This window comes from Macrobrachium nipponense, chromosome 16 (assembly GCF_015104395.2).
Source record: "Macrobrachium nipponense isolate FS-2020 chromosome 16, ASM1510439v2, whole genome shotgun sequence".
Classification (NCBI taxonomy): domain Eukaryota; kingdom Metazoa; phylum Arthropoda; class Malacostraca; order Decapoda; family Palaemonidae; genus Macrobrachium; species Macrobrachium nipponense.
Window position 1 is genome coordinate 77,214,144 of NC_087209.1, and position 22,500 is coordinate 77,236,643.

General features: G+C 37.9%; 1 protein-coding gene across 2 annotated transcripts in view; it reads left to right on the forward strand.

Moving 5' to 3' along the window:
• LOC135195835 (uncharacterized) overlaps window positions 1-22,500 on the forward strand; it is a 70,437-nt gene that overhangs the window by 28,588 nt on the left and 19,349 nt on the right. For both annotated transcript variants that reach the window (XM_064222346.1, XM_064222345.1), the window contains exons 5-6: window positions 14,609-14,732; window positions 21,929-22,005. In XM_064222346.1, coding sequence (XP_064078416.1) covers window positions 14,609-14,732; window positions 21,929-22,005 — 201 coding nt within the window. The remainder of the gene's footprint in view (window positions 1-14,608; window positions 14,733-21,928; window positions 22,006-22,500) is intronic.

Genomic DNA, 22,500 nt, shown 5'->3' on the forward strand with positions numbered 1-22,500 from the left:
AACAATGTTCCTACTGTTTGCAAAGCGCGCTTTATGAAATTCATTATGCAAATGGCAAGAAGCTATTTCAGGAAGCTACCGGGTTGCACTGCGTCAAAGGAAGATCTAAATTCCACCAAATTAAACTCTCATCATCATTTGGTTGTACTTTTTATGCACAGTTTTGCGTGGACGGTCATAAATAACCTCAGAAACATTTTCTGTTATTTGCTGCGATAAACGCCAGATTCTCTAGAAAATTGCCTTAATTACAATGTCATGTATTTTCATTACTTTCCATACCGATTTTCAGCCCTGAATTCCGTGAGGAGTAGACTCGTCAGCATGAATATAAAACGCATGTAGAATTTGAATTCAACGACAGGGTTATATTTGTAGTAGAAGTAGCGCTGTTTCGTATTTTTTTTCCATAACTGTTTTAAACTTCAACTGTATTTCAGAACCGCATTAATAGAAAAAAAAATTTGGTATCCAACCTCTAACCATAGTGCCACATCTCAAACTTTTCTGCACTGTGCTGCAAAAAAAAAATTTTTTCTTTGCATTCTTCTCTGATGAGGCAGGCACCAAACGGCTGGAAGTGTTTTACGCGTATGATTTCTAAGGGATTCTCTTCGCTTTGAAATACGTTTGTAATTAGAACAGGTGCCCCACTTAAATCAACATCAAGTACCCAAAGACGGCTCCTGGATTTCATGATTTTGTTTACTTTGTGGCCTTTCTTTAATAGATGCGCAGTTTTTAGCCAGAGCAGGTTACGAGGAATTTGGATTATTGAATGATTTTGTGTGTATCAGCTTCTCTGATTTTAGATAGATAGATAGATAGGTATGTAGATTTATAGATGAACATGTAAATAGGTATGAGTGATAATGGATCGAAACCAAGCTACAGAACGAGAAAGAAAAGAATGTTGTATCTTTCCATGCAAAAATAGCTCTCAAAGGGAATATTCTCAAGAACTTTGTTGGGAATTGGGGCAATTTAACATTCCACGGTACAAAATGCTACTATACCGCGCAGTTGCTTGATTTGATGATAATGAATATGTCCATGGACTTTAACTGGTCGTTTTCTCATTCAAAAGAGGTAAAGTCGAGTTGACTTATGAAGCAGCTACTATAGTAAATCACGCTCGACATAAAGGTGCTGGACTTGTTCAGTACCTCTTGCTTTTCCTTTGAAAAGGAGAACGACGATTAGGAGATATATGATATTGAGCGGCGAATTTATAAGCGTATATGAATGAGAGAGAGAGAGTGAGAGAGAGAGAGAGACACTTTTTCTCTGTAAAATTCAAATGTGCGTTCTAACTGCTTATAACTTATCATGAAATTTATGAATTATAATGACATCGCATTTTCCATCATCGATGTGATTTATTTGAAGCAATATCTCGCCGTTTTAAACGATCCATACTAACGACATTCCTCCCCTATTGTCGCTTTCCTCTAAATTGCCGGTGTATAGCAATTTTGTTATTTTGCAAGAATTTGACTGGCACTGTTAAGGTAATTTCATGTTGAAAAAAGTACCTTCCATGGACACAATAAGTATGTATCATATAATATATTATATATATATATATATATATATATATATATATATATATATGTGTGTGTGTGTGTGTGTGTGTATAAATTTGTATATACATATATGTATATAGATTATATCTATGCATACACACACACACACACACACATATATATATATATATATATATATATATATATATATATATATATATATATATATATATATATATATATATATATATATATATATAGACAAATTCCACGAAGGAAAGAGAAAGAGAAAGAATAGAGTTCGGCAAGGCTTTTCGACTTCTTGTCCTTTGCTTGGCAGACTGAAGAAATATAAAAAGACGTTTAGAAAGAAAACTCTTATAAATGACAGATGGGGATTGCAAAGGAAATATATGTACCCGAGTCCAACACAATTGATAATTAGCAGACTACCAAAACAGGTCAATAGGTTTAACAAAAGATAAGGCCCAACAGCTCAGAAGCAGGACAAGACAATTAAAGATTATATAAAGAAGGCGACTGACCACCAAAAAATTTTTATAAAAGTACTACTCTGTAATTTTCCATTAACAACTTTTGCAAGGTGAAAATTATATATATCATATATATATATATATAGTATATATATCATATATATTTATATATATATATATATATATATATATATATATATATATATATATATATATATATATATACATTACACACACAAATACATACAAAATATACATAAGGTAACTAATTTGTAATTATGTCAGTGATTTTAGGTCATTTTTGAAGATTTACTAATACAGGGGTCCAAATAATACATCTCAGGGCTAAGGTTAAAATTGCTACTGGAAGTAAGCTGTATAATAGCGGATTATAAAAGATTTCGTGAAGAAATCTTTTGATCTCTCAGTCATTGGACTTTCGTTCAATTTATTGAGCGAGTGTTTTCACTTAAATGAGTGAATATAGCATTGGATGTTTGCCCAGTTTTGACAGAATACTCATGCTGTTTAATTCTTACTTCTAAATCCTTGCTAGAGTGGCTGATATAAAAAGAGGTGCAGTTCAAACATGGAGTTTTACCTATTTTTTTCCCATGGGCTATTTTTTATTAACATTCCTTTTAGTGTGTTATTATAGGAAAATACAAGGTTGACATGAAAAGACCTTAATAATGATTTTGTTTTCGAAACTTTTTCAAAACCACTAAAATGATGCAAGCTAAGAATTATTCTTAGGGATTTCTATCTCCATTTTAATTTCACTTTAAATTTTTTGTTGGTCTGTATTATAGCAAATATCTGGTACATGTAAAGGACAACATAAATCTGCCTGTGTAACATAATAAATGGTACCTGGTTATTCAAATTAGAGAGTAAATCATTTATATCAATGCCAGCAGTCAAAACAGCTAGAATATCGTGAACATATCTATACCACTTCAAAGGAGTATGATTGATATTGGGTAAATATTTTGCCAAGCTCTTGTCCCCGTTACTTGGAACTATCTCTGATTCTCACATATATAATTCTCTATATTTAGCTGATAAATTAACCAAAATCACTTTTTGCCTCACTGATATTTACTGTTCACCAAATGGAAAATGATCGAGTTGTAATTTAATCAATTTTGTTTGGTGGTCAGTCAACTTTTCTTAATAATCTTTTAATTGTCTTGTCCCTCATTCGGAGCTGTTAGGCCTCATCTTTCGTTAAACCTCTTAATCTTGTTTCGATAGGTCTACTAATTCTTTAGTTGTGTTGAATCCCAAGTACGCAGTTTTCCCTTTGTAATCACCATCTGTCATTTATACGAGCTTTCTTTGTCAACTTATTTTTATGTTTTTTCAATCTGCTAAGTAGAGGACAAGAAGTCGAAATGCCTTACAAAACTCCATCGTTTTTCTCTCCTCGTGGAATTTGACTTTATTTATATATTCATCACCTCCCATATTTCCATGATTCAGTTATACATACATACACACACATATATATATACATATATATATGTATATATATGTATGTAGATATGTATATATTACATATATATATATATATATATATATATATATATATATATATATTATATATATCTATATATATATATATATATATAATAGAAGACTTATAAACTGTGTGGCTGGGTGGTCATTGGATTTAATACGAAATTGACTCCTGATTACAGGGTGAGGTTGAAGTGACAATTGAAATGGTCTGAAGACTTAAATGAAAAAACATAAGATTATAAGAGCGAATAGCACACAAGTAAAGCGTAATATCGATGGATAAAACACGCACACACACATTGTATATATATATATATATATATATATATATATATATATATATATATATGTATGTATATATATATATATATATCACATATATATTCATACATACATGACATAATATTGTTCTTTTTCTTTTTTTTTCTTTTTTTTACAATAAAAAGGGTTCATAAGCAATGCTGTACCATTATCCCACAACAGTATTTTCAGGTTTTGGAAGTAGAGGTTAGATTTAAATGCAGAGCTGGTGAAATATGGCTCGTTGTCGTGGCATACTTAATTTAAGGGACGGAACGTTGGGGGGCGGGGGGGCGCTGTTAGGGCCAGAGTGGGTCGCGAATCAATTGCCTCCAATTCAGTGTTTTTATGACAATGAACTGCTGGTGATGAATATATGTTTTAAACATACGATAAACCTGTGCTGATTTTAGTTTAGTGGGACGTTTTCTATAGTATACGATTCTAGTAAATTTCGTTCCACCAGATCTCTACAAAACAAAATATTCTTTGGTTCTATCCATTCAATACAGTGATTTGCTATTATTCATATGTATTATTAATACGTTTAACATGTTACCTGATTTTACACTGTATGTATTTTGTATCAGTCAAGAATTGGATGTATCTATAAGATTCCATATAAAGAACTTAATAAAATATACGTGGACACATTGGGAAGACGTTGGCTTCTTGGTTGAAACAAAATAATCATATTGTTAGATCAGGTAACATTTCAAATGCATTATTTGCACATATGAGTAGCAGTCATGTTATTACCTGCATCGAATCTGAAAAAAAAAATTGCCTTTTAGAGACCTGGTGAACTGAAATTTTGAAACATTTTCTATTAATAAAAAAAAACTAAATAACTTAAATGTCAGCCTGGGTTTACAGAAATGGGATGAAATATTACTAAAAGATACTTTAAAACAAGTTGGCTGTTATATATTACCATTGTTTGACATGAGGTTATTTTGCCACGAAGTCATCTTACAACTTTCATCAGATTTCCTCAGTCCACAGCACTTATTCCTGAAATCTGACGAGGTGAAGAAATACATGAAAACTCCTATATGGAGCTATATATATATATATATATGCGTGTGTGTGTATGTATGTATGTATGTTTATATATATATATATATATATATATATATATAGATATATATATATATATATATATATATATATATATATATATATATATATAACGTTCTAAGGTATGGCGGTTACTAGTAACTCGAAAAATAGAAGACTGTTGTAGTAGGAAGTACATCCCAGGTGGTCCTTAAAATACATTTATTACGACGTTTCAAAACACAAAGGTTTCATTTTCAAGCTGTAAAGACATAAAACAATAAAATTAACATTAAAAGAGCTAAATTAAAAATAAAAGACATAATACATTATAAAAAACAAGATAAAAATAAAAAATAAAAACTATTTATAGCAGAACCAACCATCAATAAAGGAAGGACAGAAGTCAGAAGGAACAAACCAGAAATGACCGGCAACAGCTCACTTAAGGTAAAGAGTTGTCGAGGAAGACTGCGTGTTCAATTGAGGAACAAGCTGTTTAATAAACAAGGACTCCAGAATTGTCAGTAGTTTGCCATTCGCTGCCCGTCCAAATATTCCAAAATCTTTGTATTGTATATTCTGTTTGTATTTATTTTCGTGTTGTCTGATGATAGAAAATTCAGGATTAGCAAGTTTATTACCAGTTCTATAGCTAACGCCCTTATGGCAATCAATTCTGACCCTCAGTAACCTCTGTGTGGATCTCACATAGGTCCCCAGATTACATCTAGGGCAATTAAACTTGTACATAACACACGAGGTCATCAAAGGGTCAAGTTTACCCTTGAATTTAAACAAACTGCCTAAACTGAGTGGGTTTGTTGGGATGATATTAAATCTATTAGCTGGTATAATCAAATATGAGTTTTCTTAGTGCATCGTATAAATTTTTGTCATGGATTAAAGGTACATTTGCATAAAATGGAAGCTTAGGCACAGTAGGTAAGGAGACTTTTGGAATAAAAAGGTTATTAAGAAGTTTACAAACATACCTGTGAAAAAGTGTAGTGGGAAAATAATTGTTAGTAAAATATTGACGTAAAAAGTTGATTTCTTCGTGAAAAAATTCCCAAATGGATGTCAGTGAGAAGGCACGATGGAGTAATGTGGATAAAGAGTTTAATTTAAAACCTTTGAGTTACCATCTGCTATTCTACAAAAGGTGCGTTGACGATACCTTCGCGCTTTTTAAATCCAAGTACGACGCTGAAATGTTTTAGTCTTACGACAATATGATAATTTCAACACTTCAGTTTACAGGAAGAGAATTTTTACATGATTAGGTTCAAATATTTATATTCACTGTTTTTATGGTTTTAAATTAAACTCTTTATCCACATGACTTCATCGTGCCTTCTTGCCTTCTCACTGACATCCATTTGGGAATTTTTTCACGAAGAAATCAACTTTTTACGTCAATATTTTACTAACAATTATTTTGCCACTACACTTTTTCACAGGTATTTGTAAACTTCTTAATAACGTTTTTATTCCAAAAGTCTACTTACATTCTATGCCTAACTTCCATTTTATGCAAATGTACCTTTAATCCATGACAAAAATTTCTACGATGCACTAAGAAAACTCATATTTGATTATACCAGCTAATAGATTTAATATCATCCCAACAAACCCACTCAGTTTAGGTAGTTTGTTTAAATTCAAGGGTAAACTTGACCCTTTGATGACCTCGTGTGTTATGTACAAGTTTAATTGCCCTAGATGTAATCTGGGGACCTATGTGGGATCCACACAGAGGTTACTGAGGGTCAGAATTGATTGCCATAAGGGCGTTAGCAATAGAACTGGTAACAAACTTGCTAATCCTGAATTTTCTAACATCAGACAACACGCCAATAAATGCAAACAGAATACAAAACAAAGATTTTGAAATGTTTGGACGGGCAGCGAATGGCAATCACTGACAATTCTGGAGTCCTTGTTTATTAAACAGCTTGTTCCTCAATTGAACACTTAGTAGTCTTCCTCGACAACTCTTTACCTTACGTGAGCTGTTGCCAGTCATTTCTGGTTTGTTCCTTCTGACTTCTGTCCTTCCTTTCTCTCTTGATGGTTGGTTCTGCTACAACTAGTTTTTATTTTTTATTTTTCTATCTTGTTTTTTATAATGTATTATGTCTTTTATTTGTTATTTAGCTCTTTTAATGTTAATTTTATTGTGTTATGTCTTTACAGCTTGAAAATGAAACGTAATAAATGTATTTTAAGGACCACCTGGGATGTACTTCCTCCTACAACAGTCTTTTAGATATATAATATATATATATATATATATATATATATATATATATATATATATATATATATACATACATCGAGCTACAAATGTCCTTTAATAAATATGAAAATATATTAATTCCGAGGTAGAGCGAAATAGATATTAAAGGACATTTGTAGCCCGATGTATATATATATATATATATATATATATATATATATATATATATATATATATATATATATATGTATGTATATATATACTGCACACACGCAACAAATAAATATCTTACGAGGTCAAAATGACAATCGTTTAAACGGTTTGGAGAGAACTCCTAACATAGTAACGTGACCTACCTTCCATGGCTCCCTTTGAGTGTCCCCGTCTGAAGCTAGCTGAAAATCAAATATCAAACTCTAGGCTAATTCAAACTCCCCATCTACAAAACTATAACCTTTATTTTCCCAATTGGCTAACATAGAGATATATAGAAAATAAGTATTAAATAAAATCCCCAAGAAAACCCATCTAAACATTGATACTCTATCAACAAAACATCTTGTACATAAGTTTCTCTTTTCCCCTATGTCTGACTACTATTTGAGTCCTTAACAATACTTGTCATAATTAAGTCAAGAGAATTCATTATGAAGTACCGACGTCAGAATCCATCTGAAATAAAGAGACCATAATTATCAGATAATCGAACATTAAAGTTCGTCGATAAAATGTGTACCGCACCTCACTAACCATCTTTAAAAGCTGAACTTAGTCACTATAAATATTAAGTTTTTCTAAGTCTACTTTACCTTACAACAGACTTCTAACGCCTCTTCTGTGGCATGTTCCACACACGATAAAACAATGTCTGGGAGTAAATCTTTGATTCTCTTACAAGAGATTATAATATATTATGTCATTTTCTGTGATTCACAGATGTTCTAATGTACACATACAACATACATGAAACACGATAACTTTTCCCGTGATTAACTAATGTCTTTGGAATGTGTCATCGAACTCAGTTATGCACACAATGTGTTTTCTATTTTTTTTTTTATCTCGGCATCTCCAAGGAATCCAGCGGTCGCACCTGTTTCTAACCGCTAAAGTTATCAACCTCACTATTAAATATATATATATCTCTACCAGTGCCTTTAAGATATATACATATATATATATATATATATATATATATATATATATATATATATATATATGTATGTATGTATATGTATATATATATATATATATATATATATATATATATCATACATACTTACTGAAGTGGAATTATAGTTGGTAAGAAGTTCCTCGTCTCACAGGCTCGAATTATGAGTTGAAACCGATCTGTTTACATATACCTGAGCTCGATGGGTATTTGTACATGAGAGGTATCAACTTATACCTCTCGTGATATTATCTGAATAGATTGCGGCGTCACTCAGGATCCACTTAGTGGCTACTGTCTTCACTGAAAGTCGCAAGTTATCGTGTTTGGGCGGTTCGAGCCGTGAGACGACGAACTTCATATCAGCTATAACCTCCACCCCTTTTGTGGGGGGTATATATATATAATATATTATATATATATATATTATATATATATATATATATTTATATGTATATATATGTCTACATTTATTATTTCCGAGAGGTAGAGCGTATTGGATATTAAACGAAATTTGGAGCCTAGAGCTAATATACATATATACAACCATACATACATACATACATTACAATTATCATACATACACATACATATATATATATATATATATATATATATATATATATATATATATATGTGTGTTGTGTGTGTGGTGTGTGTGTGTGTGTGTGTGTGTGTGTGTGTGTATTGTGTATGAAAAAATTTTATCACATCACCGTGATGTTTTTTTATGCATAAACATTAAGCTACAAATGTCATTTAACATCCAATTCGCTCTTCCTGGGAAGTAATATCGAAGGGTAATTATAATTGGTGAGTGATAGTCCCCGTCAGGTAACACGACCCAGTGGTAGGGGTGTAAGAATACTATCATCATAGGTTCTGCGTGTCGTAAAAGGTGACTAAATGGACAGCTGCTGCCTTGCAGTCTCACTATTGGGTAAAAGGCTAGGCCCACCGCCAGTAACTGTGGTAACTGCTGCCATGCAGTCTTACTTTTGAGTAAAAGGCTAGGTCCACCGCCAATAGCTGTGGTAACTGCTGCCTTTCAGTCTTATTTTTTTAGTCATAGGCGAGGCCCACCGCTAATAATTGTGGAAACTGCTGTCTTACAATCTTACTTTTTAGTCAAAGGCGAGGCCCACCGCCAATAACTTTGGAAACTGCTGTCTGGCAGTCTTACTTTTTAATCAAAGGCGAAGTCCACCGCCAATAACTGTGGAAACTGCTGTCTTGCAGTCTTACTTTTTAGTCAAAGGCGAGGCCCACCACCGATAACTGTGGAAACTGCTGCTTTACCCATGTCTGATGTTGTAAGGAGTATAATATGGAGAGAAGAGGTTTGGTGGAGGATGATGCCTTTGATAGAGGGCAGTGGAGATGGCGCATCAGGCAACCGATCCCTTAATGTAGGGATAACGGTGGGAAAGAAGTCCCCATCTGATGACTATCTCTTATCAGTTACAATTCCCAATGGGATTATAGGTAGAACGAATTGGATGTTAAATGTCATTTATAGCTTAATGTTATAAATGAATAAACATAAACAAGAGTACATTTCCACGAGGAAACTGGAACTATATTTTGGTAAATTCACCTAAAGAATTAGAATGAAGAAGCCCAGTCTATCAAACTGGCAAGAATAAAGAAAAAATGGCTGCTTGTCCTTTTTAAACATTGTTACCTGACGTGAGTATGTTTAGTGTAAATACATTATATACTATAGAAAAGAAACAAATGATTGAATTTTTAAACATGATTATTCAATACACCATATTGATACAAGAAACCATTATATTCCAGTCTGTTTGTACGATAATGTGTTTTTAGTCCTGAATTCTGAATTAAAAAAATAGGCAGGGTCTTGTGCTAACCAGCTCATGTTTTAGATACTTGATGCAATAAAGTTGTGAAGAAATTTCTTAATAAAAGTGACTGAATGAAAGAATATCGAAAAGCACATTTTTTCACCTATTTCACTTCCTTTGAGTCAATCAAATCACTATTGACGGTATTTAGTATATGCAAACATTTTATTATGCAAGAAGACTACATGAAATACGATTGTAAGATATTGTCCTCACCAGAATAGCAAGTGTTTATAAAATCCTATGCATGGATGTGATTCATTTTATTTGAGCCAAACAAGTAAGGAGTCAAATTTCAGAACAGATCAGCATAAATATTTGGTCAGAAATGGCTGGAATATTGTTCCTCTTGTGCACCGAACTAAAAGGTAAAAAAGGATTGATTGGTCCTGTAGCTGTATATTAACTATATCGTGCTCAAAAATCCTCATGAATCAACATTCATGCAGCTAACAATGGAAAATAATAATGATTAAAGCCTGAGTGTACACTCTTGACTCATTCTGTGCAAGGCATTCGAAGGAGGGTTTTACAAAACTTAGAAAGTTTCAGTAATCCTAGTTAATGCCATTTGCCTGACCGTCTTTTGTCGAAGTATCTGAGTTAATCGTGGAAAACTTTTCCTTACTTTAAGGAGGTAACTTAATGTGTGGGTTAAAATGGTAACATACTTATTTTATTTCCAACGTCGTTTAACGCAAAGGGCCCCAGTGAAATTATGCCCCTCCTGTCATTCTCCCCTCACCCCTCCTGCCCCCATGGGCTACCTTCCACTCCCTTCAGCTTCCCCCGTCATGGTTTTCGTCCAGATATGTAGGGTCTCAACTCTTCTGGTGCCCAACTAGCTATCGATAATATGTCTACAGTACACACACTCCACTCTGTGTGTGTATGTATTATATATATATATATTATATATATATATATATAATATATTAGATATATATATATATATATATATATATATAGTATATATATATATATATATATATATATATATATATATATATATATATATATATATATATATATATGTGTGTGTGTGTGTGTGTGTGTGTGTGTGTGTGTCTATGTCGCGGTCAAGAATTCCTTTGTGAAATCGATGATTCTTGCTTATTAGTGTAGGAGGTAGATGCTTTAGAATACTACAACATTCTTCGACCTGATTTAACGTGAATTGTAATAAATTTTGATTCCGGTAATTATTAACTGGGGAGGCAGTGTTAGCTTCCAGTGGTGGCCCGAAAAGTCTTTTTGTTGTTAGCAACACAATGTTTGCTCTAAAAAAGAAAATGATCATAATGAGAGCGACACTACCAGGCGAATATGAATGTCGAGACAGCGATTCAAGTATTTTTTTCTCTTTTTAAAAGCACTAAGAATTACAGTTGTATTTAATAGTAGCAAATATGAGCGTTTTTATTGAGATATTTCTGGCGCTGTCAGAAGGTTTGTCAACTATTAATGACTGTGTCGGAGAGATTCATGTTTCTCCTTAATTCTAATCGTGTATTTACAATGACTCTAAATTTGCGAAATTTTGATGAAAATGGAAAATAAGCGGGTGATCATAATTACCCATTTCCACGAGACATGAATTTGACGAAGATATAACTACTTTGTTCTTCTTCCTCTTCTTCTTCTTCTTCTTGCTGTAATTCTTGTTTGGGTGGGGGAAAGGAAAGCCCTGTTGAATAGCCTAAAAAAGTCTGAAGAAGTGTTTCGCGGTGATTTAAAGATACAGGAATTCGAGGATAGGATATTTACCTATTAGAATGAAAATGTAAAAAATAAATACTGTATATGTGAAACAGTACAGAACTCTTATTTCTAATAAAATATAGCGTATTTATTTAAATTTTCGTTCGTGAAGCAATGTGTTATTTGAACGAAATTTTAGCAGGCGCCCCGAGTTAGCTGGAGGTCGGATCACGCCTTCTTATCGTGGCTTCCTCCATTACGTAAAATGAAGAGTGAGGATTCTCTTCAAGATAGCGGTTCTTAAATCCATGGAGAAGGTTACATGTAATTTATGGCTCGAGGACACGAACAAATGAGCTGGTGTTTACGTCTCTGCAAGGCCTTGCGTCTCTGTAAGAGATATGTGGATTACAAGGCTGGTACATTTTTTATTTCCAGACTTCGCGATCATTAGTATCGTTTTTGTTTATTCGTTTCCCGTTTTTATTTGTTCTTTTGCCTTTTTTGTTTACTTAAAGGATTGGACAGTAGTCTGATTTTCATTTGCAATATCTTTTTCATGATCTAATTTCCAGAAAGCTTTCCTCCTTATGCGTTTGTCCCGGATGTATGGACATTATATATATATATATATATATATATATATATATATATATATATATATATATATATATATATATTCCGGATCGTCGAATCGTTTTCCGAATGAGACTGCGCAGTGAGTCAAGAGCGAAAAATTAGAATGAGGGAGAATGCGCAGTCCGCGCACGCGAACGGAATAGCATTCGTGCTAGATAATCATGAAGGTCTGCATGACGATGATTCTCCGTTTATTAACAGAATTTATGATACGACGCTATAGTTCACCAGTAGTTTGTTGAAAAAAAAGTAAAAACACTTAAGAGGACCGAAGCGAAGAAATAATGAGAAATGAAGTGAAATTGTTTGTGGAAATGAATCTTAGAAAGGTCAAGCTGGTGAAAATAACAAAAAACGAAAATGGTGCAACGAGCTATTTTTATGAAATGATAGCTACAGGAACATTGGAATGACATAGCAAATAAAAGAACAGATACGAAATGCATTATCAGTCATTCATTAAGCGTCAGTGAATGTACTAGTGCTGACTAACTCCACTCATTATAATAATAATAATAATAATAATAATAATAATAATAATAATAATAATAATAATAACAATAATAATAATAATAAATAATAATAAAGAGTGGCTAAAGAGTGCATGGGAAGAAGGACTAATAAAAGTAGACGAAGACCCAGAAATATACACAGACAGGAGAATGAACAGACAGAAACAGAGGACTCGGCACAACAAAACCAATGCACGGACAATACATGAGACAGACTAAAGAACTAGCCAGCGATGACACATGGCAATGGCTACAGAGGGGAGAGCTAAAGAAGGAAACTGAAGGAATGATAACAGCGGCACAAGATCAGGCCTTAAGAACCAGATATGTTCAAAGAACGATAGACGGAAATAACATCTCTCCCATATGTAGGAAGTGCAATACGAAAAATGAAACCATAAACCACATAGCAAGCGAATGCCCGGCACTTGCACAGAACCAGTACAAAAGAGGCATGATTCAGTGACAAAAGCCCTCCACTGGAGCCTGTGCAGAAACATCGCTACCATGCAGTAATAAGTGGTACGAGCACCAACCTGAGGGAGTGATAGAAAACGATCACGCAAAGATCCTCTGGGACTATGGTATCAGGACGGATAGGGTGATACGTGCAAACAGACCAGACGTGACGTTGATTGACAAAGTCAAGAAGAAAGTATCACTCATTGATGTCGCAATACCATGGGACACCAGAGTGAAGAGAAAGAGAGGGAAAAAATGGATAAGTATCAAGATCTGAAAATAGAAATAAGAAGGATATGGGATATGCCAGTGGAAATCGTACCCATAATCATAGGAGCACTAGGCACGATCCCAAGATCCCTGAAAAGGAATCTAGAAAAACTAGAGGCTGAAGTAGCTCCGGGCCTCATGGAGAAGTGTGATCCTAGAAACGGCACACATAGTAAGAAAAGTGATGGACTCCTAAGGAGGCAGGATGCAACCCGGAACCCCACACTATAAAAACCACCCAGTCGAATTGGAGGACTGTGATAGAGCAAAAAAAAAAAAAAAAAAATAATAAATAAATAAAAATAATAATAATAATAATAATAATAATAATAATAATAATAATAATAATAATAATAATAATAATAATAATAAAAACAAATCACTTATTTCGATTACTTTGATGTTCACTTGCTGGGAGCTCTACATCAACAGGCCAGATTGAAAAATGGGAACCGAACAGATTCCCGAAAGTTATCTTTTCTGTTTTATCTTTAAATATATGTACAGTTACATAACTGTGGATTTGTTTCACCATTTAAGACTCCTGCTACTATGAGTACTTTTTAATAATAATAATTTCTTTCTCTTCTTCTTCTTCTTCTTCTTCTTACTTTCTTAGACATTAGAGTCAGTAGAGGTAATGGTGACTTTACCACGTCGGTGTACAGGAAAAAAACGTACACAGGACTCGCCAATTAATTTTTATAGGTGTCGTCGATGGAAGTTTATTGACATCGGGCTCATCCACTTACGCACACTGAGATGTGCATGTCTAGGCCTGTGGTGCTTGTATGTGTATATGTTTATCCTTATTTCCTAATTATGCGTCCTCTCTGACAGGTGTGGTGTCAGCTGTCTGATGACCCCGATAACAATGGATGGACCCAAGTCATAGGCGACGATGTTTCTCAGATTCTACTCAGTTACGAATACACATGGGTGGCGCCATCTTTATTCTTCATTGGTAAAGATTATCTACAAGTATTCATGTATTCATGTATAGTCTGTGTAAAGAACTAAACACAAAATCTCTCTCTTTCTGTCTCTAATCCTTTGATCTTCGGGAATTTCCAGATGAGTGAAAATGAAGTAATTTTATTGGAAGTGATTAACTAAATCAGTAAATTATAACAGATTTCAACGGGTTTCATATCATAGTTTCCGAGAGAAAGGGGATCAGAAGCAAAGACTGTCAGAAACCATAACCTTATATGTTTTGATAAGAATATTCCAGAGCAGGGGTTCTTAACCTTCTGATGACTCCAGACCCCCAGCGAACCCACTTAGCTTAAATCCACTTAAGTCCTATTTTTTTGACAATATAACTTAATATACCTAGTTTAATACATACTTTAGGTAAGAATAACAATAATAGAACATACAAGAAAATCAAAAGCATCTATAGTTTTATATAGTTATCTATTTACAAAATGCATCCATGTATACATTGACACATTCAAATCAAATATATACAAATATCCAGAAAGCAAGTCCCACCCCAACAGCATACTCCCAAGGGGTTAAGAACCCCTGCTCTAGAGCTTTGAGATGTCTCAGTGTTTTGCCGTAAGGTCAATAGTAACTTGTTGACACATAATATGAATGCGTCGTTGAAGGAAATCGAAAGACTTGACACTTGAGAATGATTTAAAATTTCGTTTTCTTTTGCTTCCTGCTGTGGTGTTTTCGAAATGTGGTCATAAGATTACGCAACTTTTGTCAAACGAATTGAAAAGAAATGAATGCTCAACTCATCCATCAGTTTTTAACATCCGTACAAACACTTTCTATGTAAAATCGAAACTTTTTGCATGATGAATATTTGAGAAACTTTGCACGTAAGTTGTACGAAATGTATACTACAAATATCCTTTGTTGCAGATAATTCAATATACTGATATTTCTTAGATGTCATTTGATAATCATATTTCTGCGATGGACAAGCAAAAATGTGAAAAATTTCGGTGACACATATTTGATATAATTATGACAAGGTAACCATGGCATTCCAGAGGAGTTTTCAGCGCTCTTTGCTTGGTATACAAAGTTAGGTTTTGTTATAAGGATTCTTTCAATGTCCTTTATCACTTTACCCAACGACCAGTAATTGTGTTTAGGCTCATATTTTCAGTACCTCTCTCTCACCTTGCCATACTTTGGACACTATTGTCATCCACCCTGTTTCTCATTCACAACGGTAGTACAGTGAATTCCCAGGTATTCGCAGGGGATAGGGACCGCAACAACCCATGAATAGCTAATGTCCATGAATACTTGACACACCCCCTAAAATGCTTATAATTGGCCATTTAAATTGTTCAGATACAAAAGACCCCACTAAAAAAAGTTTATAACTGCTTATTGTAATAGTTGAAACACCAAATGTATACCTTATACTATCATCCTGCACAGTATATATCGTAAACTATCATCTAAAACACTCTAATATCGTTTCAAAGTCATGTTACAACATTAGTACCCTTAAAATACAGGGCTAACAACTAAGTGTGAAAACTATTCAGGTTACCCCTATTTTCAAGTACATCTATTTTCTTTCATACAATATTGAAGCAGTTCCGTTTTCTTTTTACAGTACATGGGAAAACACTGGCAGTTAAATACTGTATACAGTACCTTAATACCTATTTAATATGCGTTGAAAAAAAAAAATATTTTACAGGACGATACCGAGAGTGTTTTATTTGGGGGGGGGGTCTTTTTTCCCTAAAACTAGACCTTTTCTTCTATAAATGTCATTGTATATATAGGTGCATACAAGATGAAATACTAGAGAATGTTATTTTAGTTATATTAAGAAGAAATATTGGCTATGCGGTCAATGCCCCTCTACCCAATTAGATGTTATTCAAAGTACTGACTTTGGTTAACAGAATTTTACTTGTAATGTTGAAAGTTTGTACTCAAAAACAAGAGAGAAAAAAACTTGCCAAAAAACAAAAGAATGTTACTATTTATTACTTTATAAGTACAGTTCAGTGAAAAGGATAGTCACAGAAAATATGGACTTCCAAAATTATTTTGGGGGGAGGGACGTCGTTCGACCCCCCGACGCCCCCTCAGCCCCCTCGGAACAGGCCTTGTGAGGACTGAGTTAAACAAGGAGAGTGCCCTAACTAACTTTATGCTGCAGAGAGGATATACATAAGGCGGTATGCGGACGGAAACGTAGTGCATCACACGCACGCACGAACAAACGTAAACAAAAAGGGACAGAGCCCCTGCTGTGATGGTGTTTCTTCACAGCCAAAAATACACATATATTTTGGTATAGAGGAAAAGTATTCACATGATGTGCACATAGGCATATAATAAGAAAAGGTCATGTACAGAGATAAAAGGGTATTTACGAGGAATGGCGGACATACGGTACGAAGGACATCCTTACAAATACTCACCCCCAAGACAATGAATGAGTGGTAATCTTTGGCTGATGCTCAGCAGAATCTTGCAAGGGGCTGGAGAAGTCTGCGGGTCCATAATGACATTTGTCGGGGAACGTCTTCCGGGTCCTTGTCGTCTGGCAAGTCGGGAAGCAGGATGCCACCCCTGGTAGTGGACCTGGGGGGGTTCAACTGCTTTCCTTGGGTGGCCTCGGCGACATCTAGGGGCACTGGAGGGCTCTGGTAGCACTGCGTTCCGAGGTGGAGTTCTGTGAGGGTCATCTGTGGGGTCGTCTTTGTCCGGAATGATGGTGGTTATGAGGCGGTCGATTGAGACCCAGTCCTCGCGGCCACTGATCGAAATGAGGAACTCCTCCTCCTGGCAGGCAACTCGATGTGGTCCCCGGTAAGGCCTCATCAAGGGCAGGCGAGCGCGTCATTTCTAATGAAGACAAATTTGCAGGAGTCCAAGGCACCCAGGCAGAACTGCTTCCTCCTGTTGGTATAGGTCTCCCAGCAGAGGACGAACTTCTGGGTGGCTCCCCAGAGTCTTGCCAGGGGAATGTCGGGGGTGACGCTGTCGCCGTACACTTTCTCTGCTGGAGATGGGTCACTGTTGGCTCTTGGGGTGGTATGGAGGCCGAGGATGACCCACAGTAGTTGTGAATTCCAGTCGGTGCATACGCAGCTTGCCACCAGGGAGGCCTTGAGGGAGCGGTGGATTCTTTCCACCATGCCGTTGGCTGCAGGGTTGTAGGATGTGGTGGTGTGGTGCTTAGTCCCCTTCAGGCGTGCCAGGGTGGTCCAGAGTTCTGAGGTGAAGGTGGGTCCCTGGTCTGTCGTGATGCCATCTGGCACTATGAAGCATCTTATCCAGCTGGACAGGAGGGCTTCAGTGCTGGCGTCTGCAGTGGCATATGACATCAGTGTGGCCTCAGGCCTAATCTTCGCCTGGGCTGAGGGAAGGAACCTATCTCTGATTCGGGTGCCTTCCCGTCTTGCTGCTCTGGCACGCGATGCAGTTCCTGGTCCACTCCCGGGAGTCCCTTCTGATGCTGTGCCACACGAACTTCTCGGTCATGAGTGTGGTTGTCGTGTGGGGTGATGGGTGAGAGAGACCGTGGATCACATCAAACACCTGCTTCCAACAGGAGGCAGGTATCAGGGGGCGAGGGCGACCGGGGCTAATGTCACAGAGGAGCATTGTCTTGGAGGGGCCGATGGGGATGTCCTCCCAACGAAGGGCGGTAATGGCGGTCCAGTAGGCTCGTACTTCAGGTTTGGAGGCTTCCTCATGCACTAGGCCCTCATAGTCTATGCCGAGGTGAAGGGAGGTTATCTCGACCCTCAAGAGGGTTTCTTCCACCGTGGACATATTCAATGTAGCACCCAAACTCAGAGACGGCTGCGAGGTGACGTTGTTGTCTTGCGGACCAAGCTTCGTCCGCCTTGATGAAGGGTGAATGGAACGCCTTCCAGAAGATACTTGAAGTGGCGGACGGCCTGGTATACAGCAAGGAGTTCACAGTTGAAGGTGCTGTAGTGGGTCTCAGCAGGTTTCAGCTTCCTACTGAAGAAGGCTAGCAGGATGGGGACCCTGTTGACCAGCTGTTCCAGGGCAGCGCCACATGCGATGTTGTTGGCATTGATAGTGAGTGTCAGGGGCGTGTCGGGATCCTGGTGAGCCAGGGAGGTGGCTCTGCTGAGGGAAGACTTGGTGCAGTCAAAGGCATGCTGCTGGTCTTCTCCCCACATCAGCTTCTTTGGTTTGCCCTTCAGGACCTCAGTCAAAGGGCACATGGTGGGGGGGGATGTCTGGGATGAATCTTTGGTAATAGTTCACCATCCCTGCTGGGGTGATCTTGTGGCCATGGGAATTCACCTTCTCCGCGCCGAAGGTGCACTTATCAAACCAGATGACAAGTCCATTCTCCTGCAGACACTTGAGGACGGTCCGGACGTGGTTCAAGTGCTCCTCTGGCGATCTGAAAAATATAAGGATATTGTCCACATAGCAGATGCTGAAAGGTAAATTGCTAAGGATGCTGTCCATGAGGCACTGGAAGGTGGCTCCGGTGTTCTGGAGCGGCATTTATGGGATGTCATCAGGATTGACGGGAACCTGAAAATATGATTTTAAGAGATCAATTTTGGAGAAGATCTCGGCTCCGTGGAGAGGCCAGTGAGATCCTGCATGTTGAGCGGGAGATAACTATTGGGTGTGGTGACGAGGTTCAGGTGACGGTAGTCCCCGCAGGGCCTCCACGTACCGTCTGCCTTCTTCACCATGTGGAGGGGGAATGCCCACGGGTTCGCAGCTTTTCTGCAGATACCCATCTTCTCCATTTCTGCGAACGCAGTCTTGGCTTCCTGAAGGAGCTTCAGCAAGAGGCGGCGGAACTTGGCGTGCATCAGGGGGCCCTTGGTGTCAATGTAGGGATATGCACCGTGCATGGGCGCAACCCCAGCCACCTGACGAAGCTCAGACCGGATGACGGAGTAGATGGTGGGCGCCTTGGGTCCTGTAGCGAGTGGGCGGGAGAGACAAGTCTCAGTGTCGAGGAGGCATTGGTGGGCCACGTCTACTAAGAGCCCATGGTGGGCTTGGAAGCCCGCCCCCAGAAGAGGAGTCCCTACCCTGGTGATGACGAAGGGCCAGGTGTAGGTCCGGTCCAGGAACGCAATGGTCTTGGTCCTGGTGCCATAGGAGCGGATGGGGGTTCCATTGGCAGCTATGAGGGCAGTCGGGGCATCTGGGGCACGGCTGCAATCCTCTGCCGACAGAGGGAACACCGACTGCATGGCACTAGTGTCGACCAACATCCTGTGACCTGAGATGGTGTCCGTGATGTAAAATACTCTGGGGCGCGACTTCATTACTGCCGCTGCCTCCTTCGTCTTCTTTGAAGGGGTGAAGGAGCAGGGGCACTGGCACTGCTTCACCTCACTCCCGAACTTGCAGTGGGGCTGCGGGGTTCTCCTCTTTAGGAGAGCTGCATTGATCCCGGCCTCCTCGGACTTCTCCTGCTGCAGGTTGTTGGCTGATGGTGGGAAGGTGAGTCTCCTGGCCCGGGTGGCAGTGTACAGGCTGTGGACCTGCTCCACCAGGCTATCCAGGTCCCGGTATTCTGCGTAGGGGATCTGGCTGCGTACCTGTGGCAAGAGCTGGAATAGGAAGAGCTGCTGCAGGAGGTCTATCTCCTTCCTGTGGCTTTAGGGGTCCACTTTTGGCAGCAGTACCAGGTCCTGGAGCATATGCCAGGCTAGTCTCAGGTCCTGGGTGGTCATTGGGCTGCCCACCAGGTCGAAGATGTTGGCGGCATTCTCAGAGACCGGGAGGGAGAAGACCTGAATGAGCTGCATCTTCAGGCCCTCGTATGGCAGCTCCCCAAGCTGGCTGTGCATCCATGGGGCGAGGCAGTGAAAAACGTTCTCCGGGAAGGCTCCAGCAATGAGGTCCGCCTTGGCACCATCCCTGGTGATGCCGTGGATCTGGAACTGGGTCTCAGTCCGGTATAGCCAGCTTGTGACGTCCTGTCTAGAGAAGGGCGGCAGCTGGATGGAGTGCACTCCGACAGTGCAGTGGCAGCGAGCGAGGAACCACTTGAGGAGGGCATGGATCGAGTAGCGGGTCGGGGTGTTGAGGAGCCTGAGGGGAGGGCAATGGGCAGCTCCTGATTTCAAGGAGAGATCTCCAAGTCTGACATCTCACACTTACGGTTGACAGATGTTGTAAATAGAGGGGCAAAATGTGAAGACCAATGCCAAAACACTCCTGTACGGGACGTGCGTTTTGAGTCCGCTAATGGCATTGTGGTCGACAGAGGATAGAAACTCAAGAAAACCTAAACTAAATGCTGTAATGAGTCTGCTAAAGGTTTTCTTGGTTAGGGCTGAGGCCGCTACCATCCTAAATCCTGGTAGTCACCAGTTGTGAGGGCTGAGTCAGACAAGGGGAGAGCTCTAACTAACTTTATTCCACAGAGAGGCTATACATAAGGCAGTATGCAGACAGAAACGTAGTGTCCATCAAGCATGCATGAACAAACATAAACAAAAAGTGACAGAGCCCCGGCGAAAAATACACATATATTTTGGTGTAGAGGAAACGTATTCACATGATATGTAGTACATTGGCGGAAAGGCCGTAAATCACTGTACATTTTGGCATATAATAAGAAAAGGACATGTACAGAGATAAAAAGGTATTTACAAGGAAGGGCAGACATTCGGTACGAATGTCGTCCTTATAGCCTGTTTTATAGATATTTTGCAGTGTTTATATTAATATTTACATTTGAAAATTAATAAATAATTTTTCTTTTATACAAAATGTACTCAGTCACAAATGTAACATGAAAATAGAGTAATTAGTTGATATTTCTCGACGAAAAAATCTGCGAATTACCAAATTTTTCGCTAATAACTCAGGGATACGTCCAATAGAAAAGTCTGCAAATAGGTCAAGACGCAAATCCTGAACCATGACTAGGTGGGGTTCAACCGCTGTGAAGCTAAGCGTCATGCGTTTGACCAGGTTTTTGAAGGTGGGATCACCATGGACTGTATGGCAGAAACGTTTAACACATTTCTCGGTATTGGGCGCTTGGTGGTAGTCATCTCATTCCAAAACCAATTTGAAAACTAAAAATACTGGAAGTTGGAGTAACTTCCAACAAGCCCTATGAGTCTGATTTGTGTATCAATAGATTACACTGAAGCAGTAGTAAGGGTCCTCAAATTACATTTTCCTTTCTAGGTATTGACAATCTGGCAGCTCTTACTTGGAGCCTTGATGACCAGTATGAGCTTATTCCGAGGCCTCAGGTAATCAAGGTAAGCATCTTCATCAGCTCTGTTGCAGCAGAATTGCCCTCTCTTTTTCATCTGAATCATTAGCAGTCATCGATTTCTCAAGCTGCTGGCAATACCATGGCCTCTGCTAAGTGGGGAACGTTTTCAATGATTTGTCCGCCCGTGTGTCTGTCTGTCTGTTAAAAAGATTAATTGAAAACTAATGAACAAAACTAGATTTATTTGTTCCTGGACATGATTGATGCACTTAAGATGTTAATGATTTTATTTCAAAGAAAGTGATTGAAAAGGTTTGTGGAATTAATGTAACAATTAACGATACATTATCAGTTTTAATAAGTGAATATTCTAACATCACTGATTATGAAAAGCCATACATAAAAGATGCTCAGATTCCATTGATGGTGGGTTTTAAAAATTCGTACAGTTTTGTGAGCTGACAACTTTCTTCAAACAGTGTTTCCATTTACCTTGACAATTTACCTATATCATGATACCACTACAGATGTTGTTCGC